We start from the raw sequence: 26289 nt of genomic DNA, 5'->3' as shown, positions 1-26289 counted from the left end.
CCAGTAATCCCAGCACTTTGGGAGGCCAAGGTGGGCGGATCACAAGGTCAGGAGTTCGAGACCAGCCTGGCCAACATGGTGAAGCCCTGTTTCTACTAAAGATACAAAAAATTAGCTGGGCATGTGGCGCACACCTGTAATCACAGCTACTTGGGAGGCTGAGGCAGGAGAACTGCTTGAACCCAGGATGTGAAATTTGCCGTGAGTTGAGATCATGCCATTGCACACCAGCCTGGACGAGACTCCATCTCAAAAATGAATAAATAAATAATAATTTCTTCCTTATGTCCCACCACATACTAAGAACTTGCTGTGGGCAAGTTTGCCCCTTGTGGGAACTAAAAAGATGTAGCTCTGCTCCTTGAGCTTTCTAATTTTTTTTTTTTTGAGACAGAGTCTTGCCTTGTTACCCAGGCTAGAATGCAATGGCACAATCTTGACTCACTGCAACCTCTGCCTCCTGGGTTCAAGCAATTCTACTGCCTCATCCTCCTAAGTAGCTGAGATTACAGGCATATGCCACCACTGCAGGCTAATTTTTGTATCTTTAGTAGAGATGGGGTTTCACCATGTTGGCCAGGCTGGTCTTGAATTCCTGACCTTGTGATTGGCCTGCCCTGGCCTTCTGAAGTGCTGGGATTACAGGCGTGAGCCACCGCGCCCGGCCTGACCTTTGTAGTTTTGTTGATGACTGTAATTTCAAGACTTCAAAAAGCCAGGTTTAGCAGAATAGGAATGAAGTGTTTCAGGGAAATGACAGTCAAGAATGTCTGCCAAGGTGATGCAAGGTCCTACCATGCTCTGATCCGGAAAGCTAATGGGCTGCTTTAATGGAGCTCTCAGTGGCTAATGATGAAACAGGCTGTTTTGAAAGCCCTTGCAATAAAGATGGACAAAAGATTTCCCAGGGGAAATACTATCTTGTCTTTTCCTGCTAAATGAAATCAATGAGCCTACATTATTGAAAATCCAGGAAGTACTAGGGCCTGGGGTCTGGGAAGCAGAAAAGCACAGCAAATGGGCTGCGTGATTGGCAGAGTTAGATTTGAGACACCTGCCCCAGTGCAGACAGGAGCTGAGCAGCATACCTGTGGAAACGTGTTGCTCTTGCATTGAGGACACTGTCCTGCTGGCGCCATCGCCAGAGTCTCTTCCACGTGTGGAAGGCAGCAGGCAGGGTTCTCTGCTGGAAATGACCATCCGCTCTGGCCTGTAGCAGCTGAAGTAAAACAAAGAATGACCATTGCACTTAACTTTTTTTTTTTTTTAAATATCACCTTTCAGGGTTACACTCTTGTGGGAGGATTGCTTCCTATATAATAAAAATGAGAACAAGATGAAAATTATTATCTTTGCCAATATGCTAGAAGAAAAATGAAAGAGGTGAAAAAATTTTCACTTAAACAGTGGTTAAACATTCCTACAAATACATACACACACTCTCTCTCTCTCTCTCTTCCCCATGGCTTCGGTGTTCATACCCATTGCCTGTTTCACTGTCTGTTAGCATTCGACTCACTGATATGTATGGGGTTTTCAAACCTAAACAATTTATTAGTCCTTTGTCACGTGTTATAAATCTAAATATTTCCCCACTCCATAATACTTATCTTTTGATTTTGTTTATAGTGTTTGTCATACACATTTATGTAATTATAAGTGTCTACTATTTTACTGATACATCAGTAGGTAAGACAGACAATGGACGTAAGAATACACTGTATATGCCTCCATGATCCAAAACTTGGGGGGAAAAAGCATATATGCATGTGTAGAGGATTTTTTTTTTTTAAGACAGTCTCACTCTGTTGCCAGGCTGGAGTGCAGTGGCACAATCTCAGCTCACTGCAACCTCCGCCTCCTGGGTTCAAGCGATTCTCCTGCCTCAGCCTCCCAAGTACCTGGGACTACAAGGCACGTGCCACCACACCCAGCTACTTTTTGTACTTTTTAGTAGAGACGGGGTTTCAACACGTTGACCAGAATGGTCCTGATACCCTGACCTCACGATCCGCCTGCCTTGGCCTCCCAAAGTGCTGGGATTACAGGTGTGAGCCACCATACCCGGCCAACATGTGTAAAGGTTTTAAAAACATGGCTACAAATTCTTTGATCTTCCTTCACGGAGAAGTGATCTATGTTCCCTCCCCTTGCATCTGGCTGGGATAGTGACTGCTCCGACCAATAGGGCATGGTAAAAGTGACACTATGTGAGTTCTGAGGCTATATAAAGAGCCACAGAGCTTCTGACTTGTTCTGGAACACTCATTTTGAAGCCCTGATGGCTGACTACCCCAAGGCCACCATGCTGCAAGGAAGCCCAAGCCTCACAAAGAGGTCGTATACAGTTTCTCTGGCTAACATTCCCAGTTAAGCCCAGTCTTTGAGTCATTCTAGTCCAGGATCTAGAGACGTATGAAGAAACTTCTAGATGATTCTCACCCCTTGCCATTAGAATCTTTTCAGCTGAGACTGATTTTGGAGCAGAAACCAACCATTCCCATAATGTTCTGTCTCAATCTTTGAGAATCCATAAAGCATAATAGAATGGTTGTTGTCTTATACCACTGAATTTGGGGTGATTTTTTACACAGCAATAGATAACTGGATCAGTATGCGTATGTATGTGTATGTGAAAAGACGGGTACATACACTCCTACCCCCACAGAGGAAGAGAGATACCAGCTTTACCCATTAAATGTCATGAATGGTTTCATTTTTTCTTCTTTATGTCTTTTTATACTTCCTAAATTATCTATAATATCTACACATTGCTTTTCTTTCTTTTTTTTTTTCTTAATGGGCATTTTCAAATGTAAGCAAAAGTAGAAGCTGACAGTATAATGAATACCTATGACCCTACCACCCAGCTTCAACAGTTAGCAAACAATTCGCCATTCTGCAGAGCACCATCCTTTGGTATTCGTGGGGGACTGGTTCCAGGGTCCCTCTCAGATACCAAAATCCATGGATACTCAAGTCTCTTATATAAAATGGTATAGCAGGCCAGGTGCAGTGGCTCACGCCTGTACTCCCAGCACTTTGGGAGACCAAGGCAGGCAGAGCTCAGGAGTTTGAGACCAGCCTGGGTAACATGGCGACACCCCACCTCTACAAAAAAATTACAAAAATTAGCTGGGCATGGTAGCTTGCACCTGTAGTCCCAGCTACTTGGGAGGCTGAGACAGGAGAATCGCTTGAACCTGGGGAGAGTGAAGCTGCAGTGAGCCAAGATCATGCCACTGTACTCCAGCCTCGGTGACAAAGTGAGACCTGTCTCAAAAACAAAATAAAACAAAAAACTAACAACAACAACAAAAAATTGATGTGGCATCTGCATATAACCTAGGTGATCCTCCTGTATACATCTCTAGATTATTCATAATACCTAACACGATGTAAATGCTATGTAAATAGTTGTTATACTATATTGTTTATATATTGTTTAGGGACTACGGACAAGAAAAAAAGGTCTGTATATGTTCAGTACAGACACAACCATTCTTTTTTTCCCTGAATATTTTTTATCCATGGTTGGTTGAATCCATGGATGTGGAACCCACAGATACAGAGGGCTGACTGTATGTTACTTTTTCAAAAGGAAGAAACCCACAAAAAATAATATTTTTATCTTGTCTAAGAATAGAAAGAACTGACATGCTCCTGGGATACCTATACCAAGAGGTGATATTCAGATTGTTAGCTAAAGGTTTAGGAATGACTAAGCAGTGCTCTTCTTATTTTTCAGACCTGCTACACCTTTGAAAGCAGGCCATGCTAGATCAGCGTGAGAGATGAAAATGCTGACCCCAGACTGTCTGCCAGTGTTGGGCCCCTGTGTCAAGGGGAGTGCTCGTTTTCCAGGAAGGAAATAAAAGAGACCCTCAGCTTTCCACTTTGAATAAATACAACCTTTCAACTCTGACACTCAGTCTTTTTCTGAAAGGCTTTCCTACATTCTGGTGAACTTGCATTACTTGAACTTAAGATAATAAGTGGCAATGTCTTTTTAAAGCCAGTAACATAATCCAAAGGCATGTCAAAGAATGCAGTGACTCTAGCATTTCCTAAGTGTGGGAGGCAAGAGTGACGCAAAAAGAGGCCATGCCCTACAGCATCCAAGCTCTACCAATTGATATCATCCTTGGAAAAAAGCTCTGAAGAAATCAACGGCAGTTCATTTGTTGGTCTGTGCATTCATTCATCCAAATATTAGCACATACCCCATGCCAAGCACTGTGTCGGACTAAGGAGGAAAAAGGGACAGGCTGTACTCTAAAGGACTTCACAGCCTGTGAGGAAAGAGAAGCCAGTGAACAACCACGAGATGAATATTCTGATAAAGCCATGCCTCAGGGGTAGGGGTGGAGGTGGACTGGCCTGGAGGAGGAGGTGACATCTGAGCTGGAAAGGAGTGTGAAATTGAGAACTGGAGGTACAAAGAGAAGCAGAAGAGAGAAGCAGGAGAACACAGAGGACCTTTAAGGAAGCACTGGCAGCTTAACCCGTCAGGGTGCAGTTGTGAAGGAACAGAGTGGCAACAGGAAAGGGGAGAGAAACAGACAGGAACCAGCTCCCAAAGGAGTTTGTAGGCCTTGCTAAAAATTTGGATTCTATCCCCAAACTATAGGGAACTAGCTAACAGGTGAATTCAAAGATTCGCCTCTTAGACTCCAGCAGAAGATGGAGGTATGGGTAGGGTGGGCAGCATGAAAATAACTGGGAGGAGTTTGGTTTGTGTCTTCCTCTGTTACACTCCAGAGATGACCAAAAAGGGGGCACTTCTCACAATGGCAGACACCATCAATTGAACCCTTTCCCAGTGAGTGTCAACATGGCCTTGAAATCCTTCTCAGTTCAACATTCCAGAAGGTACTCTCAACTGGCAGAATGGGCTTGTAAGGTCACACTTATTTGTCACCCTGGTGCTAACGCATGAGCCCTGGGAGAGCAGGAATTTTGTTGACTTTATATCACGGTTGTATCCTCAGTGCTTAGTGCAGTGTCTGAGGCACAGCAGTTGCTCGGTAAGTATTTCTTAAATTGAATGAATCTATCTTTCTCAATCTGCCTTTACTTATTTGTGGTCCTGACCTCACATCCTCCACCTCCGGGGACACGTGTCTCACACTGTTTAGTACTGGGATGCAGCACTTACGCTCTGCACCTCTCTGTGTATCTCTTGCAGGTCCCACTGGGTGATGGGCTGGCTAACTCAGAGACTAAATGAATTTGAATAATGATGTGAATGGCTGATAAGAGCTCAGTACTTTCAGAGAGAACTTGTATTTTCATAGCAGATAAGAAATGGGAATTACGCAGACTTTCTGATATCAGAGGTGGAAACTGGAAGAAATGCCTTTGAGCTTTTTCAACACCCTATCTTCCAAAGAAGAATGACAAGACTTCTTGGCATAGGTCTTTTCCAAGAATCTTTCCAAAGCAAATGGGTCCAAGAATGTAAGCCAGGAGAGCATCTGCTAAAAAGTACTCCATACCTGCTTGTACTGCCTCTTCTGAGTATACTGTAGCCACAATTTGATACACTTACACATCAGTACTATCCTGAAACAAAAGGAAGAACATCACGTTTTTAAAACTTTATTTTAAGGCAGGTAAATCGGGGTACAGTTACTTCCTGTGAGTTAAAGGCACCCCATGGGCTTCTTAGTTTCATTCTAGGAGAGAGGGCAATAAGAACCTGGTATCTAATGTAACATCTGTCAACCTCTGATTCTGGACTGTGGATTGCCTACAATGTTGACAACTTTCTTGTGAAACCTAATTAGGCCACCAAAAGCACAGTCGCTCTGGAGTTTAGGGAGTATGTATGAAGCCCCCCGGACATCCTGAACTTTCTGGTTTCATGGCCAAAGTCTGGGGGTCCATGACATGTTGCCTCTCACACTAGGGTTTGTGAACCAGGGTTTGGAATAACATGTCTTGATAACTCTCAATGAGTCAGTTAATTATTGGAATTCTAACTCATTAAAAAATGCTTCAAAATTGGACCTAAACTATGCAAATTAAGTTGATTATACTGTGCAGGGAGGGAAAGGGGAGAGCAAAGAAAGGGAGGACATGTGAAACATTTCTGGCAGCAAGAAAGTTCATACTTCCTTGCTCTGCAGAGTAAGATCTTACTCCTACTTGTAGGGAGGGGACCAGGCAACTTTTATTTTTCCCTTTATACTTTCCACCCTATACATTCTGAGTTTTCCTCACAGAAATGTAGTGTTTTATTTATTTTAACTGAATGACTAGCGCTAAAATATTGACAACATTCCCTGCACACTTTAAGACCGAGTCACAAATGTCCCTGACCCTTCTCTTTAACACTAGTAATGCATGAATTCTAACTTGTGAACATATTGATGCTGGTAGGACCAAGGCAGTGAGCGACCAGGCACATACTTCCGACTATGGTGGCCAAGAACTGATGCACATATGCTTATTCTATCTCCCATCTGATCAGCCAAAATCCCAAATTCAGGAACAAACGGTTTACAGCAGGACCTCCACCCCAGCAGGCCTTTCTGAATCTGCCACACTAACTCATAGAAGGGCAAGCGATTACTCCTGGAAAACAGTAAGTCAGAGGCACAAAGTCCCTGAGAGCCAGCGATGAAGCCAGAGTCCCTACCTGTAGTGGTCCCAGGCAGCACGCAGTAAGGGGAGCTGCTCTCTTTCCTTTTTCTCCTCAATCTGAGACTGCCAGAGGTTCCAGAACCTGTGCAGCAGCTAAAGCATAGTAGGAAGAAAATGGAAATTTACTGAGATGAAAGGTAAAACAGTGAATCCTTACTCCAACAGACTGTGAGCTCCCCCAAAGCAGGAATTACCTCAGTTAGGAGCAGCCAACATACATTGGGCATACAAATCAATGATGGCTGAACTATAGAGCTATTCTGGGCCAACATAAAAGGCAAAAAGATGGTTCTTCCAGTCTATGGAAATCTAGATGAAGCTATTCCTAATCTCACAGAAGACAAGGACATTTTGGAAAGTCATTTTGGAAATTAAAACTGATTTTATTGCATATTCCTACCTATGAAGTAGTCTTGCATAAATGTTTAATTTCAATCTAAACAAGTCCTTAGATGTAATGATTATAGGAACCATGTAGACTAAAGGAAAATTAAATGATATCAAAAGGAAACAATCAGACAAATCAAGAACATAAAACATTGTGCCGGGTGTGGTGGCTCACACCTGTAATCTCAGCACTTTGGGAGGCCGAGGTGGGCGGAACTGAGTTCTCAGGAGTTTAAGACCAGCCTGACCAACATGGAGAAACCCTGTCTCTACTAAAAATACAAAATTAGCCGGGCGTGGTGGCACATGCCTGTAATCCCAGCTACTTGGGAGGCTGAGGCAGGAGAATCGCTTAAACCCAGGAGGTGGAGGTTGCAGTAAGCCGAGATCGCACGATTGCACTCCAGCCTGGGCAACAAGAGTGAAACTCCATCTCAAAACAACCAAAAAGAAAAAAGAAAAAAAAGAAAAAAACACAAACAAAAACAAACAAAAACCCCACAATAACATTCTACAAGGCTAGGCATGGTGGTGTGCACCTGTAGTCCTAGCTCCTCAGGAGGCTGAGGCAGGATATTCTCTTGAGCCCAGGACGATGAGGCTACAATGACCTATGATCGCACCACTGCACTCTAGCCTGGATGACAGAGCGAGACCCTGTCTCTAAAAAGAATTATTATAATAAAAAATAAATTGTATATACAAAATAACCGGCCTGTCCTTTTTTTTAAAAAAGGCAATCATTTAAAAAAGTATACATTATGCTAAGTGAAATAAGCCAGTTGCAAAAGGACAAATACTGTATGATTACACCTATGAGGTCTCTAGAATAATCAAGTTTATAGAGACAGAAAGTGGAATGGTGGTTTCCAGGGGCTGAGGAAAGAGGAAATGGGTACAGAGTTTCAGTTTTGCAAGATGAAAAAGTTCTAGAGATGAATAGTGATGATGATTGCACAATGAGGATGTGCATGCCACTGAACTGTACACTTAAAAATGGTTAAGATGATAAAGTTTAACTGATCCTGTGATCCCAGCTACTTGGGAGGCTGAGACATGAGAACTGCTTGAACTTGGGAGGCAGAGGTTGCAGTGAGTCGAGATCACACCACTGCAGCTGCCCGGGCGACAGAGCAAGACCCTGTCTCAAAATAAATAAATAAATAAATAAAGTGTATTTGGGTTGGGTACAGTGGCTCACACCTGTAATCCCAGCACTTTGAGAGGCTAAGGTGGGCAGATCACTTGAGCCCAGGAGTTTGAGACCAGCCTAGGCAACACAGTGGGACCCCGTTTCTACAAAAAATACAAAAATTAGCTGGGTGTGGTGGCTTACAGCTCTAGTCCCAACTACTTGGGAGGCTGAGGCAGGAGGATCACCTGAGCCTGGGAGGCTGAGGCTGCAGTTAGCCACTGCACTACAGCCTGGGTAACAGAACAACACCCTGCCTCTAAATAAGCAGAGAAAGAAAGTGTGTTTATATCACTACATCCCCTAGGTCAAGGTTAAAATCCACAGTCTCTGAACTTTGAGTCAACTACCCATTTTCTTAGCAAACGGATAAAAAAAAAATGGGATCAAACAAGGCAAAAACAAGAGTTTTTCTATCAGTAGGTAGGGATTACCAAGGAAAATGCACACTAAAGAGGCCGAGCACAGTGGCTCATGCCTGTAATCCCAGCACTTTGGGAGGCTGAGGCAGGCGGATCATCTGAAGTCAGGAGTTCGAGACCAGCCTGGCCAACATGGTGAAACCTCATCTCTACTACAAATACAAAAATTAGCCAGGTGTGGTGGTGCACGCCTGTAATTCCAGCTACTCGGGAGGCTGAGGCAGGAGAATCGCTTGAACCTCAGAGGCGGAGGCTGCAGTGAGCTTAGACCGTGCCACTGCACTCCAGCCTGGGAAACAGAGAAAGACTCTGTAAAAAAAAAAAAAAAAAAAAGAGAGAGAGAAAGAAAATGCAAACTAAGGTTTTCGAGTTGATAGTCTGGACAAATCTTGAAGCACAAAAGTCTTTTTAAAAAGAGTTCTGCTCGCCGGGTGCGGTGGCTCAAGACTGTAATCCCAGCACTTTGGGAGGCCGAGATGGGCAGATCACGAGGTCAGGAGATCGAGACCATCCTGGCTAACATGGTGAAACCCCGTCTCTACTAAAAAAATACAAAAAACTAGCCGGGCGAGGTGGCGGGAGCCTGTAGTCCCAGCTACTCGGGATGCTGAGGCAGGAGAATGGCGTGAACCCGGGAGGCGGAGCTTGCAGTGAGCTGAGATCCGGCCACTGCACTCCAGCCTGGGCAACAGAGCGAGACTCCGTCTCAAAAAAAAAAAAAAAAGGGAGTTCTGCTTAATTTGGCAAGACTGAAAAAAGAGCAAGAAAGAATGGCCATCAGGAGAGGTCCCTTGACACAGACAACAACCCTCACCGTGACACCATGCTGCCGGTGAGCGAGATTCCTTCTTATTTGCTGGAGATGGGCGTGGGTCACATTGTCTTTTAGGGCTCTAAAGCAAAAATACTGTGCAAAGAAAGGACACAATTGATTACAAGGACTGGAATCAGTAGAGTCTGTAAACCAAGAGCAGGTGAAGGCAGACCGCGCCTCAAATGAGGGGAGAGAAGCGTGGTCACAGCTTCTCATAGCTGTTATTTCCCTGAGTGTGTTTCTCTACTTTGAGATTCACCTGGGAGTCTAACACAAGCCAGCCTGCACAGCAGGCACTTAATAAATATTTGCTGAACCCTCCCTGCTGTCTATCTATACTACACAAGAACAAACACACCCACACCAGGAGAGAACCCCATGATCCACATGACAATTCTACAGACCAAGGTAAACATCAACTGTTGCCTGTCAGAAAAAGACAGACGTTTTGTCCGTGGTGGTTTTGTGTTTTTGTTTTTTTCCCATATGGGCTCAGTGCGTACGTTTATATGATTATAAATGCAGTGCTGCTAAAATGGAAGAAGGAATCTTTAGTGAAAGGAAGGGCTGGGGTTGGGCCAGGATGGACCTGGATCCAGCTCCATCAATAAAGCCTAAAAGGCCAGGTGCAGTGGCTCACACCTGTAATCCCAACACTTTAGGATGCTGAGGCAGGAGGACTGCTTGAGCACAGGAGTTCAAGACCAGCCTGGCCAACAGAGGGAGACTCTGTACAAAAAACTAAAAAATTAGGCCTGGCACCTGTAATCCCAGCACTTTGGGAGGCTGAGGTGGGTGGATCACGAGGCCAGGAGATCGAGACCATCTTGGCTAACACGGTGAAACCCTGTCTCTACTAAAAATACAAAAAACTGGCTCAAGCCTGTAATCCCAGCACTTTGGGAGGCTGAGACGGGCGGATCACGAGGTCAGGAGATCGAGACCATCCTGGCTAACACGGTGAAACCCCGTCTCTACTAAAAAAATACAAAAAACTAGCCAGGCGAGGTGGCGGGCGCCTGTAGTCCCAGCTACTCGGGAGGCTGAGGCAGGAGAATGGCGTGAACCTGGGAGGCGGAGCTTGCAGTGAGCTGAGATCCGGCCACTGCAATGCAGCCCAGGTGACAGAGCGAGACTCTGTCTCAAAAAAAAAAAAACAAAACAAAAAACTAGCTGGGCACAGTGGCGGGCACCTATAGTCCCAGCAACTCGGGATGCTGACGCAGGAGAATGGCGTGAACCCAGGAGAATGGTGTGAACCCCGGAGGCAGAGCTTGCAGTGAGCCGAGATCACGCCACTGTACTCCAGCCTGGGAGACAGAGCAAGACTCTGTCTCAAAAAAAAAAAATCTAAAAAATTAGTTAGGCATGGTAGCATGTGCCTGTGGTCCCAGCTACTTGGGAGGCTGAGGTGGAAGGATCACTTGAGTCCAGGAGTTCAAGGCTGCAGCAAGCAACGATTGTAACATGGTACTTCAGCCTGGGTGACAGAGGAGACCCTATCTCTAATAATAATAATAACGCCTCAACACTGGGCATGGTGGCACAGGCCTATAGTCCCAGCTACTTAGGAGGCTGAGGTGGGAGGATTGCTTGAGCCCAGAAGTTTGAATCTAGCCTGGACAACATAGTGAGATTCCATCCCTAAAAAATAATAATGCCTCACAAATTGGCTAAGCAAAGCTGATTTGCCCATATTTCCCCAAGCCTTAGGCTTCAATTTTCTGAGACAGAAGTGAAGATATCAGACTGGATTAGGGGTTTTCGTACTGTGCTTTGTGGAGCCCCACAGGCTCCTGAAAACATTCGAAGACCACCTCGTATAGCAAGGGAAGGGAACGGTAGCAGGTAGAACAGGGACTGACTCCCTGACATGGTTCAACCACAGCATGGTCACTCTGACCTATTTCATAGATGGGGCTTCCGCCACTCAAAAGGGGTTTTTCCCATGTAAAAAGAAAGCTCAGGACTAAATCTCTGAGGTTCCTTTATAGCTCCAAACCCCTCTGACCCTACACCATTAGCACCTGTAATTCAAAATGAAAACAGGGACACCTACAATGAAAGGAGGGTTTCATGACTAAAACTGACCCACAGCTGACTGTGTTTAATGAAGGTGATAGGGGTCAGGGTACCCCAAGAGTGGATACCCAAGCAAGGCTGCTGAGTGGAGCCATGCCAGGATGCAGGGCTCTTACCAGCTGGCTGTGCCTGTGGTGCTCTTCTGCCATCTCACACTGGGCAGCTTCTTCTGCACACAGCAGCATGTCTGCCAGGAAGTGAAGGCCTCCAGTCTCAACAAGGTTCTGGCCCCTAAACAGTGCATTCTCAGCAAGCCACCTGAAGGGCCGTGGCTATCAGGGATAACACACATGCCAGGTGGGCTGAGGTCCACTTCTGTCTACTCCTGATGACCCAAGGAAGCAGTGGGCAAAGGGAAACCCCGTCAGTTACTGATCAAACATCTGGTCTTGCACTCCTCCCCTTGAATGCTCATGAGATGAGAGGCAAAAAATACCTGAGATAAACTGCTACCAATTTCAGTAAACATTTAGAAATCACCATATCTAAAGCAGAATCTGCTCCTGTTTCTGTAATCACTGTTTTGGCATCACAATCCAGTCAGATGTTTGAGCTCAAAACCTTGGAGTTATTTTCAAACCTTTTCTCCTCCCACTCTCATCTAATCGGTCTCCAAGTCCATCTGCTCTCTTCCTAAATCTCTTGGCTCTCTCCATCCCCTCCTGCTCTTCTGTCCCCACCCCCAACACCCTGCAGTTCATCCGACTCATCCCTTACGTAGACTGGTAAGTGAGCCTCCTCCCATAACTGGTCTCCCACCGGTGCTAGCCTCTCTCCGCTAATCCAGAATTATCCTTTCCAACGCACAAATCTGACTGCATTTCTTTTCTTTTCTTTCTTTTTTTTTTTTTTAAGAGACTGGGCCTCACTCTGTCACCCAGTCTGGAGGGCAAGGGTGCCATCATAGTTCACTGTAGCCTCAAAATCCTGGGTTCAAGCGATCCCCCTAAAGCACTCGGATTACAGGTGTGAGCCACTGCCCCCAGCCTCTTCTCTTCTTAAAAACCTCTGATGCCAGGTGTGATGGTGTGTGCCTGTAGTTCCACCTACTTGGGAGGCTGAGGAGGGAGGATTGCTTAAGTCCAGGAGTTCAAGACTGTAGTAAGCTACCATTGTGCCTGTGAAAGCCACTGCACTCCAGCCTGGGCAACATGTGACCCTGTCTCTAAATTTTAAAAAGTTAAAAAACCTCCAGAGGTTCCTGCATCTACCTTCCCACCATCTATACCTCTACAGCTCACTAGATTCTTGAATGCTTTTCCTCACCTCTAAACCTGCATAAATGTCATTCATTTTTGCCTTTTCCAACCTTCTGCAGTCTTCCCCTAAGACATCAACCTTCCCAACTTCTCATCTCCTATGACTTAAATTCTGCACAAACATTACCTCCTTGGCTGAATCTCCACAGTCGCTCTCACAGGACTTGATACAAACCTTTATGATAGCAGTTATCATGCCATATTTAAAGACCCATTTTCATGTTTATTTTCCCCACTAGACAATGAACTATCATTAATCTGAGCTTCCTCGTATCCAACAATTTAAGCAGGAGTTTACGCAAAGCAAGACTTTGATGAACAAAGAAAATGTGTGGATGAACATCCTAGGCAGTCCAAATTCTTATACTTGGGCACACAGTATGGTAAGGGTAGTGATTAAGAATATGGCTGGGTGGCCAGGCACGGTGGCTCACGTCTGTAATCTCAGCACTTTGGGAGGCCGAGGCGGGTGGATCACCTGAGGTCATCAGGAGTTTGAGACCAGCCTGGCCAACATCTACAAACCCCGTCTCTACTAAAAATACAAAAAAAAAAAAAATTAGCCAGGCATGGTGGTGCATGCCTGTAATCCCAGCTACTTATGGGGCTGAGGCAGGAGAACTACTTGAACCCGGGAGGCGGAGGTTGTGGTGAGCCAAGATTGGGCCATTGCACTCCAGCCTGGGCAGCAAAAGTGAAACTCCATCTTAAAGAAAAAAAGAAGAAAAAAAAAAGCATATGTACACAGGGCTGGACACGGTGGCTCATGCCTGTGATCCTACTACTTTAAGAGGCTGACTGAGGCAAGTGGATCACTTTGGGTCAGGAGTTTGAGACCAGCCTGGCCAACATGGAGAAACCCCATGTCTACTAAAAGCACAAAAATTAGCTGGGCGTGGTGGTGGGCGTCTGTAATCCCAGCTACTCAGGAGGCTGAGACAGGAGAATCGCTTGAACCCGATAGATGGAGGTTGCAGTGAGCTGAGATGGCACCACTGCAATTCAGCCTGGGTGACAGAGCGAGACTCTGTCTCAAAAAAAAAAAAGAGGCTGGGTGTGGTGGCTCATGCCTGCATGCCTGTAATCCCAGCACTTTGGGAGGCTGAGGCAGGTGGATCACCTGAGGTCAGGAGTTCAAGACCAGCCTGGCCAACATGGCGAAACCCCATCTCTACTAAAAATGCAAAAATTAGCCAGGCATGGTGGCACATGCCTGTAATCTCAGCTACTCGGGAGGCTAAGGCAGGAGAATCGCTTGAACTTGGGAGGCAGAGATTGCAGTGAGCCGAGACTGTGCCACTGTACCCCAGCCTGGGTGACAGAGCAAGACTCCATCTCAAAAAAAAAGAATATGTACACAGGAGTTAAAGGCCCAGGTTTTGAAAATCCTGAATCTGCCAATGACTTGTGACTTTAAAATACACTCAAATCCTCTGAATCTGTTTCCTTGTCTGTAGAATGACAATAGTGGCACCTACTCCACAGCACTGCTATGAGGATGAAGCATAGTGTCTGCTACATAGTAAAAGCGCAATAAATGGAAGCTTATGGTCACGGTGACGGTATCACCAAGAAAAAGCCAGTGGTGGCTATTTCCACCACCTAGTGGGTAGAGAAAAGCACTGATATTATAATACCAAAAAATGTTCATCAGGAAAGTGGGATTACCTCTGAGGGAAAAGAAAAAGAATGCAATCAGGGAGAAGCAGATAGGTGTGCTAGCAAGGTTCTATTTTGAAAGTTGGATAATAAGATACATAGTTGTTCATTTTATTATTTTTAAACTATAAATATATAAGTACTCTTTTTATACACAATCCCAATTAAACAAAAAATTTTAAGACTGCCAACAGAGAAAAGGCTGTTTTAAATCATTTGGCAACTGTTTCCCATGTTTCTCATGACTTTCGTTTCACGTGCTGCTGAGCTCCTGCTGTCCTGGCTGAGGCAATGGACAGCCTGGGTATCTGAAAGGATACAGTGTTTCCAGTGAGTAAAGGTGCGCCGCAGGGCCATCTTCCTGGCCAGTTTCTCCACCTGGGCATGGTAGGCATACAAGCTCTGCCTCTGCTCCCAGGCCTGCTGCCAGTCACAGAAGTGTATCTGGAGCACGGTGACATGATGGAATCGCTCAGCCATCTCTGCAACAGAGAAATAACTTAACTGCTGCTCCCTCAAGGTTAGAAGATGAGCTGGAAACATCTTTAAGACAAGCTGAACCCCACTACTGGCGAGAGCAGGGGTTCAAGGGCTACACACACACACACACACACACACAATGCTAAAAGTTTTTTTGTTTTTTTTTTTTTGAGTTGGAGTGTCGCTCTGTCGCCCAGGCTGGAGTGTAGCAGCGCAATCTCAGCTCACTGCAACCTGTGCCTCCTGGGTTCAAGCGATTCTCCTGCCTGACTCCCGAGTTGCTGGAATTGCAGGCATGCGCCACCACCCCTCGCTGATTTTTCTGTATTTTTAGTGGAGACGGGAGTTTCACCATGTTGGCCGGGCTGGTCTCGAACTCCTGACCTCAGGTGATCTGCCCGCCTCAGCCTCCCACAGTGCTGGGATTCCAGACGTGAGCCACCACGCCCGGCCAAAATACAAGGTTTTTTAAACCTTGAAAGGTCATTAGAAATCCCTGAGTTATAGCTCCTCTCTCCAAGGAAAGAGAAAAGGCCTGATTTTAGGGAGGAGGGTGCTATAAAATCAGTTACATCAAAGGGCTGAGGCTGCTGGTTAGATACTGATAAACAGGAATGATAACTGTTGCTTTCAAAAGGACTGTTTTACTTTTGCTTCTAAACAAATGACTCCTGGATAGGACTTAGAGATTGAGTTAATGACATAAAATTCAGCTGCCATGCTGGCATAGGCTTTTTTGAGCTTTCAGCCAACCTGATCCTGGCTGCCAGCTTCATCTCCTTTTAATGCTAGTCAGATACTGGTCTGATGAGCTAGGGCCAGGGAAGGGGATGGGAATCAGTCCTGGAATTTGAATGCTGTAACTGGAGGCAGGCGTTAGTCTATAGCTTGTCATGCTAAACAGCTTAATGCCTTCACATTCCAGGACTGGGCAACTGGACTGCTGGTCTGGGGTCACTATCCTCCAAAGAACACATTCGAACTCTCCCAAGAGACAGTGTTGGCAGCCTAAGAGATTTCTGCAGCGAGGTTTGGCTGAATGCCAGAGACCCCTAACCCAGTGTCTAGCACAGTGCTTGACTCACTTGGGTATAAACTCAATAAACTGAACTTAAAAAGTGTACCAATGTTCACATTTCTGCGTATTATTACTTCTGAATCTAACTGGGAAACAAAACCATATAAACAATATCCAAAAAACTTGATATCAAAATCACATGCATTTGTATAATTGGAGACAAACAGAAACTCTCCAAATATCTATTAATAGAAGAATGGCTAAGTATATTAAGATAAGCCATCCTATAAAATATGAATAGTTGTTAAAAAAAATAATAACATTCATAGCTGGGCGCAGTGGCTCATGCCTGTAATCTCAGCACTTTGGGAGGCCGAGGCAGGTGGATCACAAGATCAGGAGATCAAGATTCTCCTGGATAGCATGGTGAAACCCCGTCTCTATTAAAAATAAAAAAATCAGCAGGGCACCATGACGGGTGCCTGTAGTCCCATCTTCTCAGGAGGCTGAGGCAGGAGAATGGCATGAACCTGGGAGGCAGAGCTTGCAGTGAGTGGCGATCACGCCACTGCACTCTAGCCTGGGTGACAGAGCAAGCCTCCATCTCAAAAAAAAAAAAAAAAAAATTTATGATAAATAATTAAGATGTAGGAAAATGTTGATTAACTGTGTGGAAAAAAGCAAGATACAAAGCCATAGGTTATCAACATATTAATCAAAATAATTACAATACTTACAGCATAATGAAAACCCTATTTAGATAAAAAATATACAGAAGAGGCTGGGTACAGTGGCTCACGCCTGTAATCCCAGCACTTTGGGAGGCCAAGGCAGGGGGATCACCTGAGGTCAGGAGTTCAAAACCAGCCTGGCCAACGTGGTGAAACCCCATCTTTACTAAAAATACAAAACTTAGCTGGGCGAAGTGGTGGCATCTGTGATCCCAACTACTCGGGAGGCTGAGGCAGAAAATCACTTGAACCCAGGAGGCGGAGGTTGCAGTGAGCTGAGATTGCGCCACTGCACTCCAGCCTGAGCAACAAGAGCAAAACTCTGTCTCTATCTATAGATAGATAGATAAAGATATACAAATGAAAGAAAAGGCCAAAGGGAAATAAATGTGACTCAAGGATGATGTATTTTCCTCCTTAATCTCCTTTTACCAACATTTCTGGAGTAACATCATTATATTACTACTTAGTACAGTAGCAACGGCAGCAGGAGAGTGGAAATTGTGACCAGATCCTCTGTCTCGAGAGCCTGGAGCTTCCTACTCACTATTCTGCTGTCTCTTCACTCTGCGAACTTGCAGGTATTCAAGCCAGGCCTTCAGAAATCTCTGTTTTTGCCAGTGCCGATGGTGTTTCACTGCGGAGACAACCTTCTGTTTCTCCTTCTGGACATACAGGAGCTGTTTCCGCCACTGTGACCAAGCCTGAAAACCAGAGAAGAGGCAATAGTCAAAGGAGAGGTAGGAAAACAGGGTGAAGAACAGGTGGAAAGGGAAAAGAGAAAGACACACACACTGGAAAGGCTGAAATTAGAAACAAGGAAGTGGCAATCCCCTAGCGCGATCATAAGCTATGGGATTGTGGGGTAAAAGGGTCTTTAAGAGGGACATTCTGCTTTCAAAAGTAATTTTTTTCTGGATTAAAAAAAAAAGAAGCAGCAGAAGAAAATCAGCAAGCAGATGCCAGGCACAGTGGCTCACGCCTGTAATCCCAGCATTTTGGGAGGCTGAGGCAGTCAGATCACCTGAGGTCAGGAGTTTGAGACCAGCCTGCCCAACATGGCGAAACCCCATCTCTACTAAAAATACAAAAACTTAGCTAGGCGTAATGGTGGGTGCCTGTAATCCCAGCTACTCAGGAGGTTGAGGCAGGAGAACTGCTTGAACACAGGAGGCGGAGGTTGCAGGGAGCTGAGATCACACCACTGCACTCCGGCCTGGGCGACAGGAGTGACCAACTCAAAACAAAAACAAAAACAAGCAGACAAGGAGCAGAAACAATCCGAGGGGTGACATAATTCATTCAGATTTGGGATAGGGGAGGGTCTGCCTTTTCTTCCAAAGTCAGAGGACGCTTACTGTAAAGTGGTCCTTTTTCAGGCAGAATAGTTCCAGGGATGCCTATCTATAGAAGCTAAGGGTCTACAAGGGTCTATAAATGCACACCCTTAAATCAGTGATAATGCATGTCCTAATCTGAAGATGACTTAGACAAAGATTTCATATCTTTTCTTCAACCTGTCACACCTCTCCTCTCCCTCCTCACAACTGAATACCATCGTTCCCATTTCACTAAGAAATAAAAGCAAACAGAAGAAAATTTCCTCAAGGTCCACCATGTTTAACCACCCACCTGCCCACGGGCTCTGTCTTCTCTCTCTCCTGCTACTCTGCTACTCTGGATAAACCGTCCATCCTCCCACCAAACTCAGTCCCCTCCCAACCCTGTCCCGCTCTGGCTACATCGCATCTTCCTAAGTTTACCGCCTTGGCAGTTGCCCTCTTATAAATCACCAGTTTTCACTCTCTATAGATTTTTGAAATCAGCATATCGATGTGTTATTATTTTCCCCATCCTAAAAAAATTTCTTCAGGATGTAACAACTAAAAGCAATGGGTGACCTTTGATTAGACTATGGAAATGAAAATAGCAATAATAAACAGTTTTAATATGAACTGCATGTTACATATTATCATATCAATATTAAATTTCTTGGAATACAATAATGATATTATGGTTATGTGGGAGACTGCCCTTTATAGGAGATACAAGCTTTAAGATAAACTTTGTGTCTATAATTTTAGAGCAGGTTGAGGCTGCAGTGAGCAGTGATCACACCACTGCACTCTAGTCTGCGCAACAGAGTGAGACCCCATCTCAAAAAAATCAAACCAAACCAAACCAAAAAACCACAATGGGTTAAACTGGGTGAAACACATACAGTATCCACCTTTTCTATGATTTGGTGTTTGTCAAAAATAAAAAGTTGTGGGGGGGAGATTGCCATCACAAAAATACTTTCTGAAAGGAATAAACCAGTGATTCTCAAAGAAAGCAACACCCCTCTCTAGACTAGACCACACTGTGCCACCCAGCTAACACTTTGGTTCTTTCTGTTTCAACCTCCTCAAAAGAGCTATTTTCTAATCTCTCTGTCTACCAGGCAGGCCTTCTTGAGCCCACTCCCACGGCTTACTGAATGAAACTGCTCTTATCAAGTGCATCAGCAATCTCCACGTTGCTCAATCCAAAGGTCAGATTTCAGTCCTCACCTCCCTTGATCTGCCAGAAGTGTCTGACAAAGCCTCCTCCTTCCTTCACCTGGCTTCTGGGATGTGTCCGGGTCCCTGCTTTGTTTCTGTTGCTGACTCCCACCTCTGTGCACCTCGCAGGCTCAGCCCTAGAACCTCTCCTCTAGCTACACTCACTCCCTTTATTTTTTCACACACCCTAGTAGGTTTTTTTTAAAAAAGAGATGGGGTCTATGTTGTCCACGCTGGTCTTTGAACTCCTGGATTCAAGCAATCCTCCCGCCTCAGCCTCCCAAAGTGCTGGGATTTACAGGCATGAGCCACCGCACTCCGCCCACTCTAGTAACTTTACATACCATCTGCCTACTGAGAACTCCTGAATTTCCCAAACGTACCTCCTATCCTGGCCCCAGCCTCAATATTCCACACATATATCCCAATATCCCACTGCTTCCTTAACATATCTTCTTGTGGATATTCAAAAGGCCTATAGGCTGAAGATACAGAGGCCAGAATTGGGCTCCTCCTAATCTCTTCCCACCAACCTGCTTCTCCTGCAGTCTTTCCTATTTCAGTAAATGGCACTCCATTGTTACAATTCCCTAGGCCAAAACTTGGAAGTCATCTTGGACTCTAAAACTTCGTATCTCATCCATACATCTTTTAAAGATGTCGGTTACATCTTTAAAAGATATCCAGAATCCAACTACCGTCTTCTTATCATCTTTGTGCAAAATCTCACCTGGAATTTCGTAATAGCTTCTTACCTGTTCTCCCTGTTTATATCCTTGATCATCTCTGGTTATTTATTTATTTATTTATTTAGAGACAAGGTCTCACTCTGTCACCCAGACTGCCAGACTGAAGTGCAGGGGCAAGAATACTGCTCACTGCAGCCTCAACCTCCTGGGCTTAAGCAATCTTCCTGCCTCAGCCTCCTGAGCAGCTGGGACCACAGGAATGCACCACCATGCCCAGCTAATTTTTTTTTTTTTTTTTGAGACAGGGTCTTGTTCCATTGCCCAGGCTAGAGGGCAGTGGAGCAATCATAGCTCACTACAGCCTCAACTTCCCGGACTCAGGTGATCCTCCCACTTAGTCTCCTGAGTAGCTGGGACTACAGACACATGCCACCATACCAGGAACATTTTTTGTATTTTTTGTAGAGACAGGGTTTTACCTTGTTGTCCAGGCTGGACTCAAATGCTGGGGCTCAAGCTGTCCACCCGCCTCGGCTTCCCAAAGTGCTGGGATTACAGACATCTGCCACCATGCCTGGCTCTGATGTATTCCTAACACAACAGCCAGAGTGGTCCTTTTCGGTTTGCTTTAATTGTTAGGTCACTTAAATCTCTCTGTTTTATATGACAATTTCCCTTCCTGCTTTTTTTTTCTCTTTCATGCCATCAATCTACTAGAGAAATCAAGTCATCTATCCTATAAAATGTCTTACATTTTGGATGTGGCTGACTGTAATCTCGAGGTGTCTTTAACTTGTTCCTCTGACCCCTGTATTTCCTATAATCTGAGAGATTCGCATTAGGCTTGGAGTCATGTTCAATTTTTTAGGCAAGAACAGTTCATGAATGTGGCTGGGTACTTCCACTTACATAATATCATGAGGCGCATCATGTCTGGCTGCCATAGTTGTAGCAAAGCCAAGATTGTTTGGTGGATTCAGATGGCAGGTAGCCAGATTTCTCCCGTATTTTCCCACCATCCTCTCACCTAGTGATGGCTGCCTAGATCTGTGTCCTCATTAGAGGTGGCAAAACAGCAATTTTCTATTCTAGTATTCCTTCTGCATTTATCAACTGGAATTCTATAAAGAAGCCTTCTCTCTCGTTAACCCTCTGGTTTCTTGGAGTTGACAGTTTATACAGGAAAGGTGGGATAAATGCTTCATTTTTTGCCTTCATTAATTTTTAAAGAATTGAGTTACTCCCCTAACAAACCAAAATCATGACCGACAAGTTCCACTTTCTTTTAAAGTTATTTCAAATGCATGAATTTTATGTACTTGATGTTTTCAATCTACTGGGCTCAAATGATCCTCCTGCCTCAGCTTCCTGAGTAGCTGGGACTACAGGCACCACCATGCCTAGCTTATTGTTTTTTGATGCTCAACCTTTTCTATCTTAAGCCCCGGGAACACTTCCAAATTGGTCCCTGAGTCCTTCTGACACAATTCCATTAGCTTTTGTTAAGTTCCTCAGTCTTCAGCACACTATGTCCTAGGTGTATCTTGTCTATTTCCTGCCCCAGACCTATAATCAGCCATTTCTCTAAAAAGCCCTGCTTCTTATTAGTGGGAAATAGTTAAGACCACAACTTGGGCACTGGGGATACTAAATGCTATACTACTGGTCACTGCTTCTAAGTCTTTTCAGTAAATAGTTAGAAATGCTTTTTTTTTTTTTTTTTTTGAGACAGGGTCTCACTCTCACCCAGGCTGGAGTGCAGTTGGCACAATCTCGGCTCACTGCAACCTCTGCCTCCTGGATTTGAGTGATTCTTGTGCCTCAGCCTCCCAAGTAGCTGGGATTACAGGTGCCCACCACCACCACTCCCGGCTAATTTTTTTATATGTTTAGTAGAGATGGGGTATCACCATGTTGGCCAGGCTGTTCTCGGACTCCTGACCTCGGGCGATCCACCTCCCTCTGCCTCCCAAAGTGCTGGGAGCCACCGTGCCAGGCCAGAAATGTATTTATGGTTATATATACACATATATATACACACACACATGCATATATATACACATACACATATACACACACATACACATATATATACACATACATATATAATTGATTCCATATTGATATTTACAGTTCCAACTGCAGATTTAATTTAATTTTTATACTTGTAATCTTTTCTATTGAAGATCTTTATTCCTAACAACACTGCCATAATTATTTGCTTTATCTTACAATGTAACTATAATACTTTCAATACAACAATTTCAAACCTCCTAGTAACAATAACACTTGTTTAATAAGAATGTGGTTTTAGATTTCTTAGCAGTTCATTATGTCCTTTTAACACATTCCACCGGCCGGGCGCGGTGGCTCAAGCCTGTAATCCCAGCACTTTGGGAGGCCGAGACGGGCGGATCACGAGGTCAGGAGATCAAGACCATCCTGGCTAACACGGTGAAACCCCGTCTCTACTAAAAATACAAAAAAAAACTAGCCGGGCGAGGTGGCGGGCGCCTGTAGTCCCAGCTACTCCGGAGGCTGAGGCAGGAGAATGGCGTAAACCCGGGAGGCGGAGCTTGCAGTGAGCTGAGATCCGGCCACTGCACTCCAGCTCGGGTGACAGAGCAAGACTCCGTCTCAAAAAAAAAAAAAAAAAAAAAAAAAACACATTCCACCAGGGTGAACAGTCAAAATATTGTATTTTAAAGTTACTTGAAGTAATTATTTTCTGTGTAGTCATTGCCACAAACTTGATATTTCAGTATGTTTTGAAAATATATCAATTGCTTTTTTATTTACTCTTGCTTTGTAATTATATAAAATATTTGCATAGTTCTGAAGTTAAAACTATGTAACAAAGTAAATTCACAGAAGTACTCTCTTCCTATACTCTTCCCTCCCTCCTCCTATAGGTAACCATTTTTTGGTAAGTTTTTCATTTATTTTTCCATTATTCCTTCTTGAAAATATAAGCAAACACAGACACACACACACACACCACAAACACACAGACACACATTTATATATATCCTTCCCTTTCTTACCCCAAAAGCAGTACAATATGAATCAGAGAATCCTGTTAAGAGGTAGGTACAATCATGTTACTCCTCTGCTCAGAGCCAGCAGCTCTTCACCTTCCCAGGAATAAAAGTCAAAGCCTTTTTTCTCAGGTGCTGCCTGCAAGGCCCTACGTTCTGGTTGTTACCTCATGAGCTCATCCTTCCTACTCTCCTTCTCAAGCTCAGCAATATGAGATATATCAAATTCATAGATGAAATGACTCAATATGACAATTTTTCTAACCTAATAAGCTGTCAGTATATTGCAATACAAATTCTAACAGGCTTAGCCAGGTGCGGTAGCTCACGACTGTTAATTCCAGCACTTTGGGAGGCCAAGGCAGGCAGATCACGAGGTCAGGAGATAAAGACCCTCCTGACTAACATGGTGAAACCCCATCTCTACTAAAAATAGAAAAAATTAGCCGGGTGAGATGGCGGGCACCTGTAGTCCCATCTACTTGGGAGGCTGAGGCAGGAGAATGGTGTGAACCTGGGAGGCAGAGCTTGCAGCGAGCCAAGATCACACCACTGCACTCCAATGGGTAGGTGACAGAGCAAGACTCTGTCCCAAAAAAAAAGGAAAAAAAAATCCTAATAGGCTTTGTTATAGAACTTGACAAGTTGATCCTAAAATTAATAACAAAGAGTACAGAAGAACAATTAAGACAAGTTTAAAAACAAAACAAGAATAAAGGGGATTCTCTCTCAAATATAGAGCCTTAAGAGCTACATGTCAAGTAGGAATAGTAATAAACAGCTAGCATTTATCAAGCATTTCCATATTCCAAGCATTGCTCTGAGTATATTATTAAGAACTGGATCATCCTACTAAAGCCTCAACAATCTCATGAGGTAGGTACTATTATGATCTACTTACAGATAAGAATTCTGAGGTACAAACAAGGTGAAATAATTCATTCAAAGGCACAAAGCTAATAGGTGATAGAGGCAGAATTCCACTGGACAGTCGTAAGAACCTACACTCTTGCTTACCTGCTTCATCAAATCATAACTAAAAGAGTATGGTATTTGTATGGTATGGATAGACAAATACATGAATGGAAGAGAGCCGAAAAACAGATCTGTGAATAATTAAAAGAAACTGGGCGCCAGGCATGGTGGCTCATGCCTGTAATCCCAGCACTCTGGGAGACAAAGACAGGTGGATCAGGAGTTCAAGACCAGCCTGGTCAACATGGTGAAACCCCATCTCTACTAAAAATACAAAAATTAGCCGGATGTGGTGGCGCACACCTGTAGTCCCAGCTACTTGGGAGGCTAAGGCAGGAGAATCGCCTGAACCTGGGAGGCGGAGGTTGCAGTGAGCTGAGATTGCACCATCGCATGGAGTCTCAAAAAAAAAAAAAAAAAGATGCTCTAGGTAGTATTGTTCATAATTATAAAAAGCAGAGGTAGTCGCAGTGAGCTGAGATTGCACCATCGCATGGAGTCTCAAAAAAAAAAAGGATGCTCTTGGTAGTATTGTTCATAATTATAAAAAGCAGAGGTAGTCAACAGTCCATCAGTAAGCAGATAAACTGTGCCTTTATACAATGGCATAATATACACAGTTAATAAATCTCTGTCTATCCACATCGATAGGGCCAAGTCCCAGGGTGGCTCAGGCCTGTAATCCCAGCACTTTAAGAAGCCAAGGTATGAGAATTGCTTGAGGCTGCGAGTTCAAGAACAGCCTGGGCAACAGAGAAAGACCCTGTCTCTATTTTTAAAAAAGAAGAAAGAAATCACATGGCTAAACCTCAAAAATATACCGTTACACTAAAAAAAAAGTTGCAAAGTACAGTATGACACCATTCATAAATGTCCCAACTACACAAAGCCATACCATTTACTTACTTATTTTTGAGACAGGGTCTTGCTCTATTGTCCAGGCTGGAGTGCAGTGGCATGATCAATGGCTCACCACAGCCTTGACCTCCCAGGTTCAAGTGATCCTCCAACCTAAGCCTCCCAAAGTAGCTGGGACAACAGGCATGCACCACCATGTCTAGCTAATTTTTTTTTTTTTTTTTTGTAGAGATGGGGTCTCATTATGTTGCCTAGTCTGGTCTTGAACTCCTAAACTCAAGTGATCCTCTTATTTTGGCCTCCCAAAGTCCTGGCCTCTCCCACCTCTTTTAAAGTGATAGGGTCTCATTATATTGCCCAGGCTAGCCTCAAACACTTGACCTGAAGTGATCGTCCTGCCACAGCCTCCCGAGTAGACAGGACTACAGGAGTGCACCATGCATTTATTCTTTAAGGATATGTGCACATATTTTTACAAGAAAAAAGAATATAGGAGAACAATCATACCAGAATCAAGAGTGGCTATCTCTAAGGAGGAGAGGTAGTAGAAGGGAGGGAGGGAGGGTAGAGCTTTGGTAGTGTCCATTCCATTAAATTTTGTTACTTTAAAAAATTCTGGGCCAGGCACGGTGGCTCACTGTTGTAATCCCAGCACTTTGGGAGGCTGAGGCAGGCAGATTGCCTGAGCTCAGGAGTTAGCGACCAGCCTGGGCAACACGGTGAAACCCCATCTCTACTAAAATACAAAAAATTAGCCGGGCGTGGCGGCATGCGTTTGTAGTCCCAGCTACTTGGTAGGCTGAGGCAGAAGAATTGCTTGAACCCAGGAGGTGGAGGTTGCAATGAGCCGAGATCGTGCCACTGCACTCCAGTCTGAGTGAGAGAGCAAGTGATACTCTGTCTCAAAAAAAAAAAAAAAAAAAAAGATAATGATGCAGCTTTCTGGCTGCTTAGGTTAAAACCTGGCTCTAAGCTTCACTATACATATGACCCTGGTTCAAGTTATTTCACCTTCCCGGTTTTCTTTTTTTTTTTTTTTTATTATACTTTAAGTTCTAGGGTACATGTGCATAACGTGCAGGTTTGTTACATATGTATACCTGTGCCATGTTGGTGTGCTGCACCCATCAACTCGTCAGCACCCATCAATTCATCATTTATATCATGTATAACTCCCCAATGCAATCCCTCCCCCCTCCCCCCTCCCCATGATAGGCCCCATTGTGTGATGTTCCCCTTCCCGAGTCCAAGTGAGCTCATTGTTCAGTTCCCACCTATGAGTGAGAACATGCGGTGTTTGGTTTTCTCTTCTTGTGATAGTTTGCTAAGAATGATGGTTTCCAGCTGCATCCATGTCCCTATAAAGGACGCAAACTCATCCTTTTTTATGGCTGCATAGTATTCCATGGTGTATATGTGCCACATTTTCTTAATCCAGTCTGTCACTGATGGACATCTGGGTTGATTCCAAGTCTTTGCTATTGTGAATAGTGC

The 26289-nt window shown here is 44.4% G+C and overlaps 1 protein-coding gene across 1 annotated transcript in view; it reads right to left on the bottom strand.

Annotated features, from left to right (window-relative positions):
• Positions 1–1039: 1039 nt before the first annotated feature.
• Positions 1040–26289, bottom strand: part of LOC116418544 (protein SFI1 homolog) — a 64907-nt gene continuing 39657 nt past the window's right edge. Inside the window, exons 7-13 of the mRNA XM_031934658.1 lie at positions 17240–17396; positions 14784–14945; positions 11662–11732; positions 9464–9556; positions 6644–6741; positions 5499–5565; positions 1040–1219 (exon numbers count right to left, since the gene is read on the bottom strand). Of these exons, the coding sequence (XP_031790518.1) occupies positions 1040–1219; positions 5499–5565; positions 6644–6741; positions 9464–9556; positions 11662–11732; positions 14784–14945; positions 17240–17396 (828 nt within the window). The remainder of the gene's footprint in view (positions 1220–5498; positions 5566–6643; positions 6742–9463; positions 9557–11661; positions 11733–14783; positions 14946–17239; positions 17397–26289) is intronic.

The sequence above is a fragment of the Piliocolobus tephrosceles genome, chromosome 19 (genome assembly GCF_002776525.5).
Source record: "Piliocolobus tephrosceles isolate RC106 chromosome 19, ASM277652v3, whole genome shotgun sequence".
NCBI classification, from domain to species: domain Eukaryota; kingdom Metazoa; phylum Chordata; class Mammalia; order Primates; family Cercopithecidae; genus Piliocolobus; species Piliocolobus tephrosceles.
This window is presented reverse-complemented; position numbering and strand designations above follow the sequence as displayed.